Below are 23774 nucleotides of genomic sequence, written 5' to 3' on the forward strand. Positions count from 1 at the left end.
AATCAGGTACCTAAAGGCCAATACAGTAGGTGCCAGTCTGACGTTCATTAAAAGTGTTTTCCAAAGGATAACAAAGCATCACACTAAAGGCTCCATACAGCACTACAACACAGTATCAGTACGTACACAGAAAAGGGGACATTTTGGAATTGCTATACTGTGCTATCTTTCTAGAAAAAGAGGTGCTGGAACGCACCATGAACGCCTCCCTCGTTGTCTTATAATAGCAATGGCTCCACCTGAGAGGGGCCGAAACTGAGTTCTGGAGAGTTCCAGCTGAAACCCCCCCCCCCAACCATTTCCTAGTTTTAAAAATAAAACTCCAACTAGACAGTAGCAGGCCAATTGCCTGGTCTTCATGGATGTGACCAGAAAAAATATCTGACATGCCCAGTCTTCAGATTTTAAATGTCTAGAAACTCCAGCGTCTCAAAAGTTTAAAGTCAATGTTTTGTTGCTGATTCCAACTTGCAAGTCAGTTAGGTTGATGAAGATACTGACTGATTTTAAAACAAATACCTCTGAATTTTACAGAAGTGATAAGAACAAGATTCTGTTTTCCTTATTCTTTATCCAAGTTAATGTGTGAAAAGAAGCCAAAAGCAAAGCTAGGCAATAATTGGTGCTGGACAATAATTAATCTGAAACCAATAGATCATAGACTGATAATGAGAAAAAGAAGGAACATGAGAAATTTAAATAGAATATTTTATGCAAAATGCCATTGAATTATTGAATTATTACAGCAATATCAGCTGAGTTCATTAGTTCAAGAATAAGTGGGTCAAATGTATAACCAATTATATATTCTGAGATGAGGGTAATTTGTCTGGCTGAAGTTTATCAGAACAAGACTTCAGTAGCCCTCTCCTTGCTTCTTCTTTTTCTAAAAGCGGATTTTCTTACAGCTAATAACAATGTGCTAACAATTTCATGGAAGACTACTCATTTGTTTATCCTGCATGGTCTGTTTATACCGTTTAAGAGAAAAGAACGAAGGCACAGATGCTTAGGAAATTAACAGCAACAGCCAAATAGAAGCATATTATATCCATTGAGTTGGCATATCCATTTCTATAAAACAGCAAGCCGGTATGGTCCAGAATGGACACGAGGAACACTTGCTCAAATCCCTGCTGAACTATGATGTGCACTGGGTGGTCTTGGGCACATCACTGTGTTTCACAGAGTGGTTGTTTAGGTTTAATACGCTTCCTAATTAAGGGCTAATGTAAAAGTTTTTTTTTTAAAAAAATTTACATTTCTATATCGCCCTTCACCTGAGGATCACACAGCAGTTTACAATATAAAACCCCAAAAATAAATAACATAGTAGCAAACAAAAACAATACCCCCCCCCAACACACACAGTTTTAAAAGGCCATAGATTGCTTAATTAGGCAAAGGTCTGGGGAACGAGGAATGCTTTTGCCTGGCTCCGAAGATATGTGACAAAGCTACCAGGCAATACAAATAAGTATAACAAATAAGCAAAAGCTGAGCTAGATAGTACTGCGTGTTATGTTTATATTATTTGTTTATAAAAATATCTGTATACCACTGTGTCATAAAAAGTAGATATCCAAAAGGTTCACAGCAATAAAAACATAAAATCATTTGTGTAATGCTCTCCTTAGGGAGGCTCACCTGGTGCCCTCATTAAACATTTTTAGGCACTTGGCAAAAACATTTCTCTTCAACCAGGCCTTTAGCTGATTAGCATTCTATGTTCCTTTAACTTTGCTTATGGGAGGAAGGGGTTATTGGTTTGTTTTGCCTTTCTTCTTGTTTTTATTATGTACAGTGGTACCTCGGGTTACATACGCTGCAGGTTACATACGCTTCAGGTTACAGACTCCGCTAACCCAGAAATAGTACCTCGGGTTAAGAACTTTGCTTCAGGATGAGAACAGAAATTGTGTTCCGGCGGCGCGGCAGCAGCAGGAGGCCCCATTAGCTAAAGTGGTGCTTCAGGTTAAGAACAGTTTCAGGTTAAGAACGGACCTCCGGAACAAATTAAGTACTTAACCCAAGGTACCACTGTATTTTTTTTATATTGTCTTTTTATGCTATGAACCACCCTGAAATCTTCAGATGAAGAGTGGCATACATTAAAAAACAAAACAAAATTAAAAACAGACATAAATAAACCATTGTTAACCTGTACTCTGTGCCTGATTGTATAAATAGATGCATCAGGATCATGCAAATATTTCACTCACTGTGTACAAGCCTCATCCTTCCTTTCCTAAATATGAGAGATTGTAATTTTTAAGAATAAAAAGCAGCTCCTAGCCATCTCCTAGGGTGCAGGTTCAAACACTATTCACACAGAACACCTACAGGGGAAATGTTGCAGCTTATTAGACAGGCTGAAATAACACAAATGCAAATGAGAACTTCTTACCCTTACCTCAGGAAACAGCTTACCTGAAACCAAACCAAGCTATGGGTATTATCCCTTTGAAAGAAGCTGCACAGTTTTGCTTACATCAAGAAGCCATCTCAGCAGTATAGAGTTGCTTTATCTGTTTGCTATGAATTTGCTCCAGCTCTAGTTTTTCTGCCATCTTGTTAATTTTAGTTGCTAAGAGCTGCACAGTCTGAGACTAGCCCCTTTTTTATTTATCTTTGCAATAACGTGAATTTCTGTGTTGTTTTTTAATTTAATAATCTGGCCTTCCCTTCACCACCCTCTCTCTCTTTGGAGTGGCAGCCATTTTATCTTCATTCTATAGTATATGCAGTGCTTTTTTGGAGGGGGTATGCAGGGGTACGCATACCCCTAAACATTTTGTGAATCCTTGTACTTTTGTCCATTTACTGTATTTATTTTTCCTGATTTGAACTATAAAATGGTGATTTTCTTGAGTCAAAACCCCTAAATATTTTTTAAGAAAAAAAATACTGAATATATAGATCCTAAATTGCTCCTCTGGGTGTTTCTACTCCCCCCCCCCAAAAAAAATGCATCTACAGCCACCACCATCCATTTCCCACACATTTTCAAGGGGGCCCAAACCTGAACTGCAGATTAGGGAGAGTGGCTGTAGAAAAAAAGACTACTATCTAGGGCAGCCTACACACAGGCTTCCCTGGCTCAGATGTCCACACCTAATGCATGGATGTCAGTGGTGGGATTAGAAAGACATGAAACTACAGCAGCAGCATGGCATGACCCCTTGGCCTCTTTCGTCATGTAATGCTCTTTCAAGTGAAGAGGCTAAAATGGCCAGTGATCCACTTCAGAGTTTTATTAGTAGTGGACAGCTGCTATCTATACTGCCTTTCCTAGGCAAGGCTTTCAATTCACTTCTGTAATCTACATCTCAGAGCTACAAATAAAAATCTTCATCACCTGTGAATCAAGATTGTTGACTGACAGATGACTCTCTAGTCATTGGTTTTGTGGAAATGTGTCAAAATACAAAAGAAAATTCAACCTCAGTTGGAAAGTGTGCATTGCACACAATGCTGATATAAACAATGTCATGTTGTTACGAAAAAGGAGCAATGCTGCTGAGTGCTCCAGATGGCTGGAAAGCCAAACAGGATGTTGATGTTTTGGGACTGTACCGTGGGAAGAAGGGACAGTCTATTATGTGCTCTGAGCACCGGATGTTAGCTCAGAGTGTCACATGACCCTGTACTGGAAGTACATGGGTGGAGTTATTCTCTCTCTGCAGCTGGGTATCAGAGAGTGCAGACATGTTGTTCTCTGCACTGAGGAAAGGCAGAAATAAAGACATGTAAATACACTTCTGTCTGTCTCTCTCCCCTCCCTGGGAGTGAGGGAGGAGGGATGGTTGTGTTCTTCTTTCACGTTGGGAAGAATCGCCGATTGGAGACCTCCCTTGATCCTGCCGGGAGTCGCAGACAGGACGTCACAAGGATTCAAGCCGGGCACCTGGAGGGTGGCCAAATTCCTCTGAAGACAAGGCTTGAATCAACATATGGTAGCAGACGCTGCTGGTTATCTGATCCATGGGAATCAGCATGAGGGGTGAGAGGTTGATGGATCGTGTGCCATCCTCTGCACCAAGGAAAGAAGATAACGTCTGCAATTGCAGCCAGAAGCTGAACAGACGGCTGGCACCAAGAGGGGGTGTTTTCCAAGCAACGGAGCCCCAAAAAGGTATGCTGAATATCGGGCTAAAAGTGTGAATGCAGATTGATTTATTCTCTGGTTCACGAGAGAGCTGCGTTTGGAAAAACAAGCTCTGAAAGAAAGGCTTGCATACCAGAAATTCCTGTGGTGAGATAAGGATTCCCGTCCCGGGGAAGGTTGCTAAGCAACGACAGTCGGACAGTGGAAAACTACTGACACCTGGGGCTGGCTCAGTCAGAGCTGGGAAAGCGAAAGTTGTTTTGACTGTGAGACTGTGGAGATTGCCTGCCTGCCTGAGTGAGAGGCAGAAAAACAGCTCAAAAAGGAGCTTTTGGATTTTAACTAGCTCGAGGGTGAAGAGCTGAGACTTGAGTTCAGCATGGATGCCAAGAAGGGGGGAGTGCCCCTGAGTGCCGTGGTTCAGGATGAACACAGCCGGCATGCTGCACTGGAAGTGAAGGACAGGGGGAGGGAAGAACGGAGTTCTAATTCCCCCACTGATGTTGCTACTGGAGAGGATGCTGTAGCTTTGAACGTTGTACAGTGCTACAATTGTGGACAGGCTGGGCATCTTCAGCGGAACTGCAAGAAGCCACGCCAGCCGAAAGGAGCGAAGGGCCGCTCAGCAAAGCCTGAGTCGTCAGGCAAAGGTCGTACCAAGCCTATGGTGGAACCTGCAAGGGCTTTGATGGCGAAAGGAACCACGCCAGATGTTGGGAACGTGTTTATTATCGACACTGCAGCGACGGTTCATATGTCCCCGCACAGAGGACTCTTTTCGACGTTTAAGAAGCAAAGCTTCGCTGTGGAACAAGCCAACGGTCAGAAGCTGGAGGCGACCGGGGTTGGATCTGTGTATCTTAAGAGTCTGAACTTGACAATACACAATGTTTACTTGGTTCCTGAATTGAAGTTCAATCTGCTGAGTGTTTCGCAGATTGCAAAGAAAGGACTGAAACTGTCCTATGATGATAAGTGCTGCGAGATCTTCAAAGATGGAGAGTTATATCTTTCTGCCAGACAGAAAGGTGGACTGTATTTGTTGGACTTTGAGCAAAGTGATTACATGGAATGTAATTCTGAGTCTAACATGATTTCTCTTGCAGGTGTGACCAAAACAAGCGCCAAGAAGGTGGCCAGGGTCGACAGAGCGTTTCAGCGGGTGTATGCTGATGTAATTGGTCCTCTAGAACCATCTAGAGGCAATGCAAGATTTTATCTTGTGTGTGTGGATCATTTCTCTAACTTTGTCTGGGTTTATGTGTTAAAGAAACCACAGGAAGCCTTGGAAAGGTTTCAAGAGTTTTGTGACAAGGTTAAAGACATGCATGATGCTAACATTGATTGTCTATTCACAGATGAGAAGCAGATTTTTCTTTTACAGGATTTCCAGAGGTTCCTGCACAAGAAAGGGATAAGACACAAGGTTGCTGTTTCAGCGGAAGCGTGGAACAGGGGTGTCTGTGTAAAAGTGAACAAAGAATTGCAAAAGGGAATGAATGCGCAATTGCTTAGTTCACATCTGCCACATGAGTTCTGGGCGGAGTCACTCATGTCGTTTAGTTATGCGTGGGTGAGAAAGGTTTCGAAAGAGTTGGGAAGTTCTCCTTTTGAGAAACTGTTCCAGAGAAAACCTTCTGTTGCCCATTTCAAGGTTTTTGGGTCTCATGTGAGGACAGAAGCTCCAGGTGGAGTAAAGAATGCCAGAGGCATTTTTGTGGGATATGAAAAGGGTCTCTACAGAGTAATTTTGTCTGAATCTGGTCAGGTGATTCTCACAAAATTTCTAGAGAGTGCTCCTGAAAAGGAGAGAGTGATAGTACAAACATTTCCCACAGAGGACGATTCAGATGATGATGATGATTTCACAGATTACAGTGGTACTGAGAGTGACAGTGATAGCTCAGAGAGCTCTGTTGTCACAGTCATTGAGAGGAAATCTCACACAATGGATAGACCTTCACAGGTGAAGGATGAACCACTGTTTACTGTTGGAACTGGTTCTCCTAGGAGTCCTGAGACAGAACCAGTGAGCAGAGAGGATCAGCACCTCTTACGCAGGTCTGTGAGAGTCACAAAGGGTCAACCACCCAAAAGGTACTCAGAAGAGTATGCTAATTTAGCTGTTGCGTGTGTTGCTGTTGTACACAACCGAGGACAGGTTGGAGCTGTGTCTAAGTCAGAGACAAAGACACAACAGAGAGTTGCTAGCCAAGGTAATGCAGATGCACTCATTCCTTGGAAGCCAGACAACCAGAGAGGTACACTGGGGAAACCAGTGGCGGGTAGTTCCAAGGGTGGAACTGAAACAACAGGGGAGTGTTATGTGTATAACAACTGTTTGTTTTCTTCTCTGGATCACGCTATGCATGCCGCAACACGCATTGATTCTTTTGGGGGAGGTTGTTACGAAAAAGGAGCAATGCTGCTGAGTGCTCCAGATGGCTGGAAAGCCAAACAGGATGTTGATGTTTTGGGACTGTACCGTGGGAAGAAGGGACAGTCTATTATGTGCTCTGAGCACCGGATGTTAGCTCAGAGTGTCACATGACCCTGTACTGGAAGTACATGGGTGGAGTTATTCTCTCTCTGCAGCTGGGTATCAGAGAGTGCAGACATGTTGTTCTCTGCACTGAGGAAAGGCAGAAATAAAGACATGTAAATACACTTCTGTCTGTCTCTCTCCCCTCCCTGGGAGTGAGGGAGGAGGGATGGTTGTGTTCTTCTTTCACGTTGGGAAGAATCGCCGATTGGAGACCTCCCTTGATCCTGCCGGGAGTCGCAGACAGGACGTCACAAGGATTCAAGCCGGGCACCTGGAGGGTGGCCAAATTCCTCTGAAGACAAGGCTTGAATCAACACATGTAACTTAAATATCTTTTTGAAAAAACACTTCATAACGAAAATGACGCAGTTGGACTACCCCAGGTATCTTTGGCATCTGCTATCTCAGAGTTTTATTAGACTTAATTTTCTTATTCTAAATATCTAAAATAAATGATATCTGTAACATACATCACCAAGATACATGCAGTGTTCGAAACTCCTATTGTTCTTGGTGCATTTTGCAACAGAGAATTTCATTCGCACAGGCAGTTTCTGAGCCCTGGATGCAGTACTGCGCCTAAGATTTCACGTTAAAACTGTGGAATGGAAGGAAATGAGGAGGCACTTCCAAGTACCTGAAGACTGGAGAAGAGACCCTCTTAAGAATATTAGGAGGGTGGGCAGGGGAAGGATTAGACCATGTGAAAAATGAACATAGTATTTTAGCTGCAGTTCATTCATTTTCAGCTTCAAATCCTAGTTATACAAAAAGCATGCCTAGACATTCTGTTGCTGCACCCATAACCTAGACTTAAAGGTGCCATGTAGTGCCTAGGTTTCGTATCTCAGTTTCTAACACTGGTTACATCAGTTCCAAATTATCAAAATGCTTCTCAGCAGTTTTAGAGCCACAAAGGAATAGATAAGAGTCATATCAGTCAGAAATAGTATCATTAGTCATTATTCTATTTGTGAAAGTAATGAAAATAGAATTATGCATTTCTTAACATGTATATATAAAATTTAGCTGACATACTAGTTACTCATTAATTCAAAAGCTAGTTATAATTCTTCTATAATTCTGCTGAGTGAATTCTTCCTGTTACTCACAGGAAGTCCACTTATGTTAATGCTACGTTGCAAAAGTGATGGATGTGAGCAGAAGGTCTAGGCTAATTTCAAGAGCAAAAAATAATTAAAAATGCATAATATACCTGGTCTGATTCTCTTGGTTTGTAATTATCAATGTACCTAGCTATTTTCAAAGCAGTCTTCTGACAGAGGAAAGAGCAGCTGAATAAGGAACTGTAGCATATGCTTCTGATACTTTTTGCACTGAAGTTAAGCCTGAAAGTGGCTGGGCAATTCTTAGGGCTCTATCCAAAGAACTAGACCAAAAGAATAAAAAGTTCCCTGTGCTCAAGGAAGCTTTGGACGTGTGTTTCTCCAAGAGCAGCTCCAGTCAAGCATCTTTTGAAATAAAGAGGCTGTTTGTGATTTGGACATGGAGATCTGCTGTTCAAAAGAAATAATAGTTTTTAAAAAATCTACTGGAGTTTTCTAAGCCCCAGGGCTGGCCCTTGTATTGGGCAGAGCAGGACAGCCACCTCAGGCGGCCAGAGCTGTGAATGCCATGCAACCTACCCTGTTCAATATAAACTAGTCTTATATTGCTGCACTGGAGAACACTGACCCATCACCAGTGTTGGAAAGAGATTCAGCTGCATATGGAAAGAGGGACTGTCATCCTGCCTTTTATTTCAAGCAGTAAAAATATCTTTGGTCAGTGCTGCCAAGCCCTTCATGGCCACTGTATTTTCCCAGTATGATGAGTAACATATACATTAAAGTATGTATGTGCAACTGGTGCACAGAAACTGGATATTATTATATGCAGGGAAGGGGTAATCACGCCGATTTGGACTCCATCTTTTTTGTGCCAATGCCACCCCTTTTCAGGGGATGAAGCTGTGAAAAAGATCTACTTACAGGGAACATTAACAGAAAGTATGAACTTCCCAACTAAACTTTCCAAATTGCTTAATCGTGTTAATTTCAACTCACAGCAGACGCTCACACTGCCTCCTACTGTTTAAACCCAACAGTTTTCTCATCAGAAAGAGTCCAATTGAATTACGGCACATGGAGTCAGTCAGACCTTATTTATATCACTTCTCACATTAAAATCAAGATGAAGGTGAATTAGTTCAGGCAATTCCTAGCACATAATTCAACCCCCCCCCCAAATACTCAATTACATGGAAGGACAGAAATCTAAACCTTCCGCTCCATAAATTGTGGTAATTTACAGTTCCTCTTAGGAGTGTATAAAGTATACAGTAAAAAATAGCACAACTATCTGTATCACTAATTATATCTGGTACAAGTTACAAGCAGTGAGATTACTTCACATTCTGCTCCTGATATGTTCCTTTAAACAGTAATATGTCAGAGGAAATAAGATAATTATTTTAAATTTTACACTGGATAATTTATTTATTTGCTTAATAAACCTGTGTATCACCCTCCATCCATGGATCTCAGGGCAGTTCACAACATAAAAATACAAGATAAAAACATAATTTTAAAAAGAACAAAAAAACCACAAACCAATAAACATCCAGCCCCACCCCGTTCCCCTCCCACAAACACCTTTAAAAGGACATAGAATGTTAATCAGCCAAAGGCCTGGTTGAGGAGAAACGTCTTTGCCTCGCACCTAAAGCTGTATAATGAAGGTGCCTGGTGAGCCTCTCTGGGGACCAAATTCCACAAAAGGAGAGCTACTGAAGAAAAGGCCTGTTCATGTGTCACCACCCTCCAGATCTCTCATGGACGAGCCACACGAAGAAGGGCCTCAGATTATGATCATAGGGTTCATATGGAGAGACACAATCCTTGAAGGCTGTGAATCTCAGAATTTTCTCACCAACCATTCTGATTCCTCAGAACTTGTTTCTTTCTTTCTTTCTTTCTTTCTTTCTTTCTTTCTTTCTTTCTTTCTTTCTTTCTTTGTTTATAAAGTCTCCATAAAGAGCACATGAAAATGGACAACCAGTACTCTCTTGCTCCCAAAAGAGGTAGTGGCAACTGGGTGGTAATTATTGTAAACTTCTGGGTCCAAGGAGGAGTTAAATGCAGCTTCCATACATACACATTCAGCACTCTCTGGACCCACCCTATCAACCCACCCACTACCCACTAGCTCAAGCCACAATGGACAAGAGTCAAACTCTTAGAAGCAAGATGGCTTCTAAATATCAGCAGCTTTCAAAATTGGACAGGATGGTGCACTGGACATCTCATTTGGACCTGTACTATCAGTGGTGTTCACATGCCTGTGGAGACTATTAGAGAATAGTGATTTTACCCTGAAAGTACTGAGCAAAATTGTCACAGCAGATCTCAGAATCTCCCTTACGCACCCCTCTTCTTCACACCTGTGCCAAAAACCTTTCCAGCCCACTCCTTCCCTTGCTTTCTATACTCAACTTTCAAGTGGAGAAAGTCTTCAGTTCTCCTGCTGAAGCCAAGAGGAAGAGAGCATCTTTGAGCAAATATGGCCACACTGGCAACACAACAAGCAATAGATGTAACTAGAAAATAATGGGAGTTGCATATATTAATTGTATAATGGGCAGACACATTTCTGACTAGAGAATACTGTGTGATATCTTCCCCTGTGTTGTTTTCCCATTGCTCTTGTGTGTGAGAGAGGGAAGTTAGGCAGGAGAACAGGTTACCTAAACTTATTCACATCCTCATATGGGGTGATATGTCCACAGAAAATTTTCTGTTTCATTAGCAGGAATGAACAGATACCAACAGCAAATACAATATTAGGCAAGGCTGCCAGTGTCAATGTTTGTTTACTAAATGTTGGAGGATGTTTACTAAATGTAAGAATGTTGGAGGAATCTGTTGACAACAGGCTATCAAGCAGATTTCCTTCCACTCGCCCATTCAACAAACCTGATTCCTGCTATGCTATGGATTCTTTTTGCCCGAACACGTGAATGTGAAAGTGTACACATTGCCCTCAACATGCTCTTGCCCATCCTCTCTCTCACACATCCGTGGACTTAAGTCTCTATAAACTGAAAGTGAAATGTTCATGACAAAAGTTGGCAAGAAGAGCAGCTGAAATATCACAGGATGTTCTCCCTTCCGCAAGAGGCAGGACTAGTTTCTGCTGTGAACAATTGCTAATGTGTGTGCTCAGCGCATTGTCAACAAAGCAGCAAGCTCATGACAAGAGAAAACTGTGAATAAATGTGAGGAACTAGACACAGGCATGAGAAGCCTCTCTTGTTACTATGAAAAAACAGATAAACCTTCCATTTTACATTCATTGTTTCAAGCTGCAGGAAGCTATGTTTCCCTATTTGAAGAAAACTGAAGTCACAGTTTGCATTTCACCCAGAAACAGCCTGACACAATTAAACAACAATTATAACACTTTGATGCCAGAATTAGACAGCAATGCAGACAGGTGTAAGAAACATATGAACAGCTAACAAAACCTTACAATCCTAACATTTGTCAACAAAAAGCTTCCCATATAAATAGTTTATTGCATTTTAATAAACAACATCATATATAAGATAGGGATGCAACAGCAAGGAAGGCCCTCTTTTTCCAGTAAGACATCAGAAAGGGAAAGGAGACACTTGACACAGAAGCAACTGTATGCTTCGGCAGCAGAAGATGCTCTGAGGAATGACAAGAACAATTTGCATTTCTATAGTTTCTTTTGTGTGCCCAAACTCCCTAAAGCATTTTGCAAAGCGATAAGTATCATACCTGGCTAGGAGAAGTGATAGGATGTCAATACAGTAGCAGCTCTCTGTGCAACCAGACACAGCAGCTACTCAATGCATAGCAATGCTCCCACACAGCTGTAAACATGAGGGCCAATTAATCTGTGCTGGTTAGAAAACAGGAAGTGTTTGTCTTTGGGTAAACTTTCCCCTTTTAGATAGTTACCTGGGTGACCACAGGAAGGTGCCTGGTTCTCTGATGCTGCTGCTGTACAGTAGGAATACATGACTCACACATCCTCAAAACTTCACCTTTTCATGCAGGGCATGTATAAGAAATGGAATAGGGGAGAAATCATGAAGGAAGGGTATACAGGAGCAGCCAGCAGTTGTAGGCAGCAGGTCCAGTGGGCCAAAGCTCATAATGATCTCAGGCTTACACTAAAGGTTTAATGTAAATAATAATACAGGTTTATTCTGCTATGGTCAAAGCAACAGAAAGAACAAGCAAGAAGTAGGTCCTCTGCATGGAGAAGATTGAGAAATGCTATTGGGTGACAGAGAGAAGGTGAAACTGCTCAACACCTACTTTCCCTCTGTTCACCCAAAAGGAAAGCAGGGGCCAACCTGGTGATAACAGAATAAACAATGCAAGGAGGGAGATGCAGCCCAAATAGGAAAAGAGCTGGTAAGCAAATACCTAGCTGCAGGGTTCTGTCCTGCACTTTTTGTTATGTGTGCGTTAGTTGAGATCCCTGCATTGCAGGGAGTTGGAATTGATGACTCTGGGGTCCCTTCCAACTCAGGAATTCTATGATTTGATGATTCTATGAAGTGTTCCCTGCAACACCTTAATCATATTACCCAACTGCAAACCCGAATGGAACCAAACCTAATGTTTTAATGGCATTTTTCTCACATCTCTCTCTTGCTGCCTTTGTCTCGTTTCCCCCTCCATTTATTACATCCCCCCCCCTTACCATATTTAGACTGTGAATTTCCGGGGGTGCAGATACTGGATTTTTGAAACTGGCTTATGAAACTGTAAAGCACCACGTACTGATGGTGTGACGACAGCAGCAGCAGGAACACAATAATGCTGCTAGTAACAGAGCAATTTATCCTCTCTGGCAAATTCGAGGTTTCCGAAATGCAACCTCGTTACATGCAATCTTTTGTTCAGATCAAAAGGAAACTCCCAATTGAACAAAGTATCAGACACGCTGGTAACAATGAAGGCACCGGGGAAGATCATAGCTGCAAGGAGCCTTACAAAAATGTATATTCATTCTACACCTGTCCTGTCAAGCTGTTTTCCCTCTCAGTGTAATAATACTTAGTTCTGATACAGCACTTTGTGCACATTGTGTCAGCGATCCTTGAGAGCCCTGAGAGCCCAGCCAGTATCATTATCCCCATTCTGCAAGAAGGGGAGGGCAGACATTGGCTGAAAGAATAGGGGCTTCCCTAAGGCTACCTTCTTCTCCATTTTACATTTTAACACAACCGTTAGCTAAACCATGAGGATGTGATGAACTCAGCAACTTCTACATCTCCCATCCCCTATCAGCTAATTTTTTCTCCCCTTCCTCCCCCCCGCAAGTAAATCATCACTTTGGTGCCTTTGGGAGAACCTTACTGGCTCCTGCGATCAGGCCTTCAAAAGGACTCTATTTCATCAGCACGTGCACTTACACACTCTCTCACACAGCAGCAACAGCAGCCTTACAACTATCCTCCAGGGGTCACAATTGGGTTACAAATTTCATATAACGTGATGACTGAGCAGCCTGATTTAGAACAATTTATTCACATCCTTCTTCATTAAGATTCAAATGGAATAAGTAATGTAGAAATTGAACAGATACAGAAAATGTGCATAGCTTGCTCCTGTAGTCAGTAAACATTTATTCACTAAGCAAAGATCTCTTCTCCTCCCCCTCTCATTTTCCTTCTTCCTCCCCTCCCCATCCTTTTGCCTTGCTGTTTTAATGCATAATTAAGAAGGTCAGAATTAATGAAGCAGTGTGGAGTAAAGTTCAAGGAATCCCCAGGCACTATTTATTCTATTAGATCTCAGGAGTGAATGTCAGATTGGCAATGTTAGAGGCAGAAGCAGTTAGGCTGGCAGCATCCCAGAAAGGAAACTACCAAGGGAGACTTACCTGCAGTGTCAAGTCATTCCTGAGCTCCTTCCCTGCAAAAATCACACGCAACTGGTCAGCTGGAACTCCCTGTCGCTTAGCAACCACCTCCTTGAGCTGGAAGATGCTGGTGTCTGAATCAACCTCCACTGGGAAACCATGGCTGGAGTTGAACCTGACAAATACTGACCAAGAACAAGACATATTTTAAATATGTGTGTGTGTGTGTGTGTGTGTGTGTGTGTGTGTGTGTGTGTGTGCCTGAATATTTTGAAGTCTGAAGCATCTGAGAATGGCACAAGAAACGGCTAAGAAAAATGGACAACAGGCAAAATGGTACTGTAAAATGTTAGTGTGTTTTATCATTTTAAAAGAAGCAACATTGTTATATTTCAGTTAATTATTTTGATAGATAATTCCAAGTAAGACATTCCACCATGTAATTTTCTTAACTAATTAAACATGCATTATGTTTCAGATGTCACCCTAAATTACATTTACTATATGGAATGAAATGCAGACTTTATTAGCAATATGTACAATAATCACTAATATCAGTTTAGCCTTGCCCTTGGGACAGATCGAAATATATGCTCAGCAAATATATATATTTTCTCTTTCTCTCTCTCTCTCTCTCCAAACAAATGCAAGAAACACATGTGTGCTGTGTGCAAGCTGCTTTTGAAGGAAAGCTTTTAAAATTAATACTGATTCATACACACTGGCCTCCCAGAGATATAATTGTCTAGAAAATAACAATGGAGAGAAAATTGTATATTTTATGCAGAGTCTTAAGTCTTTTTCTGGAGCAGTGTGGTCTTTCTCAGAGTTCACTTAAATAATTACAATGCATAACTTCTGTTGACATACTTGTGGAATGCCAAAAATTACTCCAAAATTCAGAGCTATGGCAACCAGTCAAATCATACACCAACATTTGGCATGTAAGATACAAACTACCACCATTCACAACTCAGGGTTGCTTTTTCATTATTTCAGAAATATAATTTACATCATTATTATTTATTGAATTTATATGTCACCCTATACCCAGAGGTCTCAGGGCAGTTCACAGAATAAAATCAAAATATAAAACCACAAAATACATAATCAAAGCAAAAACAACAACCCAATGACAGCCCCCCCCCAAACCCTACATATTAAAAGGGCATAGGGTGTCAATCAAATCGACCGTATCAAATCAATCATATACTTTGTGACTGATAGTAATCATAAAAAAGTATGGGGGCAAACTGGAAAGCCATGTAAACTAACTAGAAAGGCATGGAACCTCTTTTCCTAATCCCTGAGTATTTATTTACATAATAAATACTCCAGAAACATAGATGTTCACAAAGACACAGATTCATTCATTTGCACTACCATAATCGCACAACGGCTATCTCTTCTTTCTCACATCTGGTTTCAGTTGCTATCTTTGTACGCTATAAAACATGGAACAAGATACACAGAAGGGAGATTCACATAGTCCTCAATCTTTCTTTTGGGGGGGGCGGGAATCCAGGATTCACACTTTTTCCTTTGAACTGGAGACAGCAAAAGAGAAGGAAACTGATGGAGGTCATTGTCCCGTCAGGTTTTCCACCACCCCACCCCTGGTTTATGAAAGCCCATCCATGGCAGCAGAGATTGATTGGGTATCAATAGAAAATGATGCCAGTAATTATTTGCTGGATGTACTAAACCCTGCCTCCACCTCAGGGGCGCTGAATATATGGGGTGCAAAGGATTCCAGGCCCCCCATATTTTGGTGAAGAGGGCTATACCCCCCAATATTTAGGTGCTGCCACCCCCTGTCGCTGCTGAGTGCCCTCCATGCGCCCCAGCCCCCGCTTGGCAGCCAAGGAACCGGGTCGGAGTCGGGGCAAGCAAAGGCGAAGATCACTCTCTGCGTGTCCCATCACATGACATGTCACATGGCCCCTGCTCCACCTGACTCCATTTTGTGCCTGCCTGTGCCCCTGCATCACCATTTTGTGACTGGTTGGCCTCAGTAATATTCATCCATATCAAGCAGGGCCTGGGGTTAGAAAGTTGGGAGTACTGGCACTGTACTGTTGCTCAGAATTTCTGCTGGTATAAATTAGCATACAATTTAAGCACCAGGAGGATAGACATTTCTTATGGCAGGCCATAAAGGAATCTGTTGTTAGAGGTTAGCATAAGAAGCACCCCCCCCCTTGACTTCTGTTGTGAACCATTAAAGGAAGGTTCCTAGAGCAATCTTGAAGATTTTCCGCATCTCAAAGGCAGCTGTCCCTTGTGAGTTCTTCACAGTTCGACCTGCCACTGTCTTCCCTGTGGCAGTCATTTTTTTAAAAAAAAAAAAGTTTACACACCACGTCTTTGTCTGTTATCCACCTCATACCCAAATAATAGGATTCCCTTAAGGAACAAACTCTTAAGAAGAGATTTAGAAGCTAAGTCCACCATCCTCCAAAATAGCCTGAGGCCAATTTTGCCATGTTACATTATGTGACATGACCTGTTTGCTGAAAACTGTATATGAAAAACAATGTGCACTACAAAACTGAGTAGCAATTTCAAGGGGTAAAATATACATTTCAAATACTTAAAATATTGTTCTCATACACATTAATGATCAGCTAAAGTTATTTTTGAAGCACTACATTATGAATTCATAAAACTAAGCTCTACACCACTATGAAATCCTCAACACTTTTGTTTGGGTTTACTAAGTACATTAAAAGCGTTAGGGTTTTTTGTTTGCTTGCTTGCTTTTTAAAAAGAGTTGAGAGCTCAGGATTACATACAGAGGGAATGACTAAGATTCTATGTCCATTATAATAGAATGGCCCCCTCAATCCATTTTTTTTAGGGAGCCAGGGCCCCCATTGTACAGGCCGAATGTGGAACCAGGCGCGGAGCAACGCCAGGATGTCATTTCTGCATTGTGGCATGCTGAAATCAAAAAGCACACTGACTCCTCCATCCCATTAAGGTAGTCATGACATGGATACATATGTGAACCAGGCCTCTGTGCTGCTGAGAAAGAGGAAAGAAGGAAGGGACTCATACTGTCCAGCATGCATAACAAACCAGAGCGGTGAGCGGTGGCGAAACTGCATGCTCTGGCACCGGGGGCTGAGAGCAGGCGGGGGCGTGGCTGGAGCACATCCCGGTGGCGGCGCGTGTCCCGGGGGCATGGCATATCGTCTGCGTGGCGGGGTGTGCATCCCAGGGGCATGGCGTGCCATCCACAGGGGCGTGGCACCCGGCGCGGGGTATGTGTGCGGCATGTGTCTGGGGGCAGCTGCGATGGTACCTCTCTCCCTGATGCTACTGGGGGCGGTGCACTCCCCCCCTCCCGTTCCTCCACCAGTGAACCAGAGACTAGGATCTAGGATCTTTTCCTAATTCTGACTGTGTACACAACCAGCGTGTTAAGGCACGAATGGGGCACAGAGGTCCTATGTTTCAGTTTACTTTTTTGTGCATGTTCATCAACACATGAGTTAACTGAACTCTAGCTCCCATTCACTCTAGGTAAAGGTAAAGAGACCCCTGACCATTAGGTCCAGTCGTGACCGACTCTGGGGTTGCGGCGCTCATCTTGCTTTACTGGCCGAGGGAGCCGGCGTACAGCTTCCAGGTCATGTGGCCAGCATGACTAGGCCGCTTCTGGTGAACAAGAGCAGCGCACGGAAATGCCGTTTACCTTCCCGCCGGAGTGGTACCTATTTATCTACTTGCACTTTGACATCTTTCGAACTGCTAGGTTGGCAGGAGCTGGGACCAAGCAACAGGAGCTCACCCCGTTGCAGGGATTTGAACCGCCGACCTTCTGATCGGCAAGCCCTAGGCTCTGTGGTTTAACCCACAGCGCCACCCGCATCCCGTCCCATTCACTCTAGTGAGTGGTAATTGATGGAGTGCATTTGCACTGTGTGTCGCTGTCCTTATCTTCAAATGGCACTTCCCTGCCCTCCCTGACTTCCAGAAACCTGAAGTTCATTGTGGTCAGGCGTGCAGGTATTTGTGTGCATGGCTATTTTAAAGTTAATTTTTGAGATACAAGTTTACCAATATACCAAACTTACACAAATCAGTGGGCTAAAAATAATAATATAAATACATATGTATTGTACCCAGTCCCACCAGTAGTCCACCAAGAAGCACATCATCAACAGAAGTCAAGGATGTGGTGACACACTGAGCAACACGTCACCACACATGAAAAACAAGCCAAGAGTCACACAATGCACTTCAGTACGTCCACATTTGGACAGTGTGTAATTTTATGTTGGATTCTTTTTCCCTAACCAGATTATGGAGGTAAAGTACAGACTGACACTTGGATGAGGACAACACTGCATCAACAATGTAGAAAAATATGCACAAATCTAGTCACCTTTAAAGTGCCAGGTCTATGTGTTCAGCTTCTATCTGTTCACCTTCTTGAACAGAACAGGACTTAAGGGGTCTCTCTCCACCCAAGAGTTAAAGATGTCAGTGTATTTTCACTGATGCTAGAACATTCAATAAAAGAGGTATCCAAACATACTAGGGATTATTACTGAAAAGGACAATGAAACAAAAGCACAATAACACAAAATGCATTGCTTGGCAATGTATCAAAAGATTAAATCTCTACAAGCCTTTATTCCTTGCAAATAAAGACATTGACAAATGAATAGCATTATAATTATTTTTAAAAATCTTTCATACACTTCAAATTAGTAACGCTGTAATACATTTTCAAATTATTCACCACTGTCCTCTCTTTAATTTAATTGTGCTTTCAGTGCTGTAGCATAGGTCTTGGTCTTTTTGCTACTCAACAAACCTGGAAAAATTGTTGCTCAGTGATTTAATACCTTTGCAAATATATATATGCTATCACACACACACACATACTCACACATCATATTTGCATAACATATAATACTCCCAGCAGAATATTCATCTTTGCATAATGTTTTCTACCAGCAAATGACAAAGGGAAGGAAGAAGAGCATAATGAATCCTGCTTACATTATTCTAATGTTACTGGGACATTGTAACTTCTTTATTCTGTCAGGAACAGTTACCATCAGATGTTTAATTCTTTTTGAACAAGCCAAAAAGGTCCATTACATAATGCAAGTAGTCCCCTCTCATAGAACAATGGTTTCAAGATTGGATTAAAAATTATATAAGAAAAAAGGCACCCACTGTCATGCCAACTGCTAAGGTTATTGTAGGATGGGGTACAGAATAGAAAGCTGACAAAGTACCTTCTGATATTTTATAGAAGGGGTTTGTTGCATGGGTCCCAATTTTGTTTGAAAAACAATCAACATTGATTTAAAACAAACTGACCTGCAAGACTGTTTCCTCATACAATGTCCACTTCCCAACCATAGCCACCTGCCCTTACCGATGGGGGTAGGTAAGGAGGTAGGTACAATCAGGAGCTTAAAGTGAGCTCCCTATTGTTCCATTGCAAGTGGGGCTGCCAGTCAGATGACTGGCAAGGTCAGTTCTACTGGGACTACATCTACATGATGCTGCACTACGGAGTTCGTGAGGAGAAACTCCCTCATGCAGATGAGGCAGATCATGGTCAGTGCCAATCAACTGATTGGCATTGTCAGCCAGTCCTGCTTTGTCATCTGCAGGCACAGCTGGGATTCAAAAGGCAAGTGGACATCTCCCCATTGCAGCCAATCAGTATGGAGGTGGCCATTTGAATGCAAACCACACCTGCAAACAGACTTCAAAGGCTCTTGCTGAGAGTCACTTTGCACTTTGACAGGTGGGTAGAATAACACACCTGTTAATGTTGATTTAAAGGTGAGGGGGCAGGACTTAAGGCTTTGGCCCACCAACTGGCTCCAGTTCCCCACCTGTTTTATGGGCCAACCACCAAATACTAATTTATTTTTTTTTGGAAGCTCTTCATACAGTAAGACTTACTTCCAAGTAAATGTGTTTATAACTACGGCCTGGGAATAAGTAGAATTGCACTCAGTGGACTGTATTTCTGAGTAAATAAACACAGGACTGTCCTGCAATTAATTTACTCTACCTTGGTGTGTTCAAGCAGCAGCATACACTATCAAATAGCTCGTTATAAATATACGGTAAGTGGTCTTAATATTTCAGCAGCCTTAACATTTGGAATGTCTTTTCATTGAAACAACTGTCTGTTTATTGAAGCTGGATGCTTGTTAAAGGAGTTGATAATTAATTTGCCTGAAAAATGTGACATTTCTAGATTTGTGGGTAGCATAGCCAGACAAATAGCGCAAGTCAGCTATGAACAATCGAGCAATTAGGAACAATAGCATTAAACTTTTGTGACAATACTACGACAGCAAAAGAGTAGATGTGCTTACAAGTTTAAGATGAAAGGATAACCATTCTTAGAACTAGGTCCTATGCTCAGTTCCTTCTTGCACACTTCATATGGGCATTTAGCCGGCAACTTTGAGAACACGATGCTGGTGTAAATTGGCTACTGGCCTGATCCAATCATGAATCAGAATTAAATAGCAACTAATATTGTCTAAGATTTCTAAACAGGATGTTTAAAAAGTAGGTTCAAGGGGTTACAATGAATGTTTTGTTAATGTTTAAGTCGGTATTTGTTTTGTGGAAAAGAAATATAGAACAGTTGTTCTTTTAAAAGTTATACATATTTGATAACCTAACAATATACAGTGGACGCTCGGGTTGTGAACGTGATCCATGCAGGATGCATGTTCACAACCTGCAGTAGCGTGTCTGTGCACGTGCGGGTTGTGATTCGGCACTTCTGCGCATGCACGACTGCCGAAACCCGGAAGTAACCCATTCCGGTACTTCCGGGTTTCGGCGGTCCATAATCTGAAAAAACACTACCTGGAGCGTCTGTAACCTAGGTATGACTGTAAGTGATTACAGCTATGAAACCATAATGTGATTAATAATAATAATAATAATAATAATAATAATAATAATAATTGTTAATTCATACATCTAAGAACTAAATTGTTTGGTCCCATTATATATCCCCCCCTGCATTTCTCCTTCCCTATAATCAATCAAAACATGCATATGGAAATGACTTAATTTGGTGTTCATATACACTTCCACTAACAAAGCCAAACTATGTTCTGGCTGGCATTCAGGCTAAGTAGGTTTATGGGCTTGATTGCTGGGGTTTGGTGTGTTCATTTGGAACGGGAGAACTGCCTAAACATCTGCCTTCAGTACAGATGGTGTGAAGCTACCCTATAGACTTTCTGTTCCTGGAAGTCTTACTCTGTTCACAGAAGGGGCTATGATCATGTGGAGGTGATTTTCACCCAATTCCCACTTCTTCTGCAGCCTCCTGGACCAGCTTCTGCACTGCTCCTAAAGGTTCTTCAACTCAACCAGACTTTCAGAATGTGCATAAAGGAAACCACCTCCTCTCATTCTTTGAGCATAATTCTGTTCACAGGATCTGTAGCTCACAAGATCTCAAACCCAAGTATGTAGAATTTAAGGAATGCTAGTGGCACTTAAAAAAAAGTGCACTGTGCTATGCCCTAATTTTATTTCCACACCACTTTTTATGCTTCTTTATAATGTAAGGGAATAAAGCCACACTCTGCTAGTTTCTGAATTAAGGCAACAACCATGACCACACCAGGGGTGAGGGAGACAGACTGCTGAGAAGCCACTGACTTCAAAACACTAGGAATTCAAAAAGGGGGAGAATGGGTGAAAAGGACATCTCAAGGTCACTTTCACCAAGTAAAGCCAACCTGAGATAGTGGGTATAAACTGTTTAGTATTCAGGGATTCACTGTATGTTACAGGGGATATGTAATAAAAGATATGTCGTGTCATGTCAGTGTGTTCAGTGATTCCCCACACTTGCTCTAATTCACTGACTTCTGTTTGCAGGGAAATTCTGCATGTGATGAAATAACACTTCTCATTACTAAATATTATTGAGGAGACACAGATCTCTAATAGTCAGTTTTCCAGGCTAACCTCTTAGTTCACTCTCTGCCCAGACAGTTGATGTCTTGTAATATCACTGTAAAAAAGGTTTGTAAACAAGATCAACAGCAACCAGCCCATGACTGTTGTGGAGAAACAGCTAGTCGAGGCACCTCTTTGTCTGATGTGTTCTTTTGCTGCTAACTAGTATTGATGACGTTTAAACACACATGATTACGCTGATTCTCTCAAAATGGGTTTGAGTGGGCCAGTCTCCCACAGAACTCTATACTGTTGATAGCTTTGAACATTCAGAAAAAAAGGCAGAGCATAGAACCTTTAGAACATGAGTCACCTTGACAGGAGGTTGAATACTGAACTCTGAAGCAAGCACAATTATACAACTTGGAGCAGTCCTAACAGCCAAGTTTTCTTTGCTCAGGACTCCACCGCTTTAACTGCATTCTTCAGAAACAGTGCCTGAAAGGTTTACAGTTGTGTCTTCAGTGTGGAAGAATAAAATATAATAGTATTATATCTTGTTTGCAAATCCAATATATTTATCTGTGTGAGCAGATCAACTCAATTCAGCATAGACTTGGACGACCTATGCCGCTGTTACAGAATAACATACAGTATACGGTTGCTTACCAGCACTGGTATGAAGAAGCCTCACACAGGAACTGGAATCTGCATAGCTAAAAGCTACTGTCTTAGTACCGTGTCATACTGCCTAATGAGCTACTGTCTCATACAATTAAGCATGTCAGAACTTCTTCCCTTTTGTTGCCCTTCTCACCCTTGCCAGCATGGCTTCCTTCATCTACATTATTCCCATAATCTCACAAAGTGTTTTCTTTTGTCTATCCCAGCAGGACTTGCCTTTGGCATGAAATCTAAAAGGTGCCCCATGCAAGTCCTGCTTGCAGAGGAACGATCAGGAGAGAACTTGAAGGCTCTCAATTGTTCCTTTGCAGTTTTGGCTTTACCCATCTCACAACCTGGCATCACACATAAGGTGGGTATGGCTTGTGAAGAACGACCTTGTGAGTCAAAATAGGTCAGAGGATGGGTCTAATTTGGCCCACAACCCAACATTCTCCAAGCCTGTCTTAAGTGATGGTGAATTCTGAACAAGAAGCAAAATTTAAAGGATACTGAGATCCACATATAGGGTACCATGGGTAGTTTGAGAAAAGAAGCAACACAGTTATGCCCTTCCATTAACTTTATTTGCTAGGAAGGAGCAGTCTGGGTTCTCTTTATTTCAAATGAAAGCAAACATAGTACCTAATAAACCTATAAACAACCAAACATATGCACTGGCCTTCCAAGTGCCTGAAAGGAAAAGAACCATGAAATACAACTGAAGTCAACATGTATTTGCATAGCTTAAAAAATGCATTTGCAAAAAAGAAGAAAGGAAGTAAAATCCAAACGTAAGCAAGCCTTTCCAATTCATCAACACAAAAAATAGTATGTCAAACAATCTTAATTTCCTTGAATAAATTACCATGTCATTAAATACTGTATAGCTATGTCAGCAGCTCCACTTTATAAATCTAAATTTTATGGGGGTATAATTCAAGTTTCTAAATATCCCAGTGCTCATGATTTAACATGCACAGAACTTTGCAATGTAAAAGAAACTATATTTGATGGATAACAAGTTTGAAGGTTCAAATAATTTTGTATTAACTTATAAAGATCCAAATGTATCCTTGATATTCATATTAAAATGGTACGGTCTGGTCAGACGAGCTGCTGTTCATCTATCCACCAAGTGAGTATACTCAAGTCTGCAAGTGGACTTACTCAGTTCAACTGATCTATTTCTCCATCTATAATCATCCAGTGTGCATGGCACTTTACACTATAATGTAAAGAAAAGACTTAGTTTCTATTGGCAGTGAGGCTCTGGGGCACTATAGTCTGTCACAGTCATTAGTCAGTTGCCATCACCAGATAGCCATACAAAACTCTTGTGCATAAAAACTAAACTAAACTAAACTAAACTAAACTAAACTAAACTAAACTAAACTAAACTCTTGTGCATCACAGGTGTGCATGAGTATGCATGTAACTGAGAGAGCCTAAAAGTGCTCCACTCATGACAAAGCAAGCTTTGGGGGCACAAACCTACATATCTAAGTGATGATGGTAAGAGGGAGAAAACATAGAAACATGGATTTGAGGTATGTGTGTGACAGATTCCTACACTCTCTATTTGACATTTCATTGAACCATCCTCCTAAAAAGCAAATACCTTTTGAAAAG

The 23774-nt window shown here is 41.7% G+C and overlaps 1 protein-coding gene across 4 annotated transcripts in view; it reads right to left on the reverse strand.

Annotated features, from left to right (window-relative positions):
• PRKN (parkin RBR E3 ubiquitin protein ligase) overlaps positions 1-23774 on the reverse strand; it is a 610775-nt gene that overhangs the window by 488978 nt on the left and 98023 nt on the right. For all 4 annotated transcript variants that reach the window (XM_083605872.1, XM_083605873.1, XM_083605874.1 and 1 more), the window contains exon 2: positions 13581-13744. In XM_083605872.1, the coding sequence (XP_083461998.1) occupies positions 13581-13744 (164 nt within the window). The remainder of the gene's footprint in view (positions 1-13580; positions 13745-23774) is intronic.

This window comes from Podarcis filfolensis (genome assembly GCF_964270895.1).
Source record: "Podarcis filfolensis genome assembly, chromosome: 3".
NCBI lineage: Eukaryota > Metazoa > Chordata > Lepidosauria > Squamata > Lacertidae > Podarcis > Podarcis filfolensis.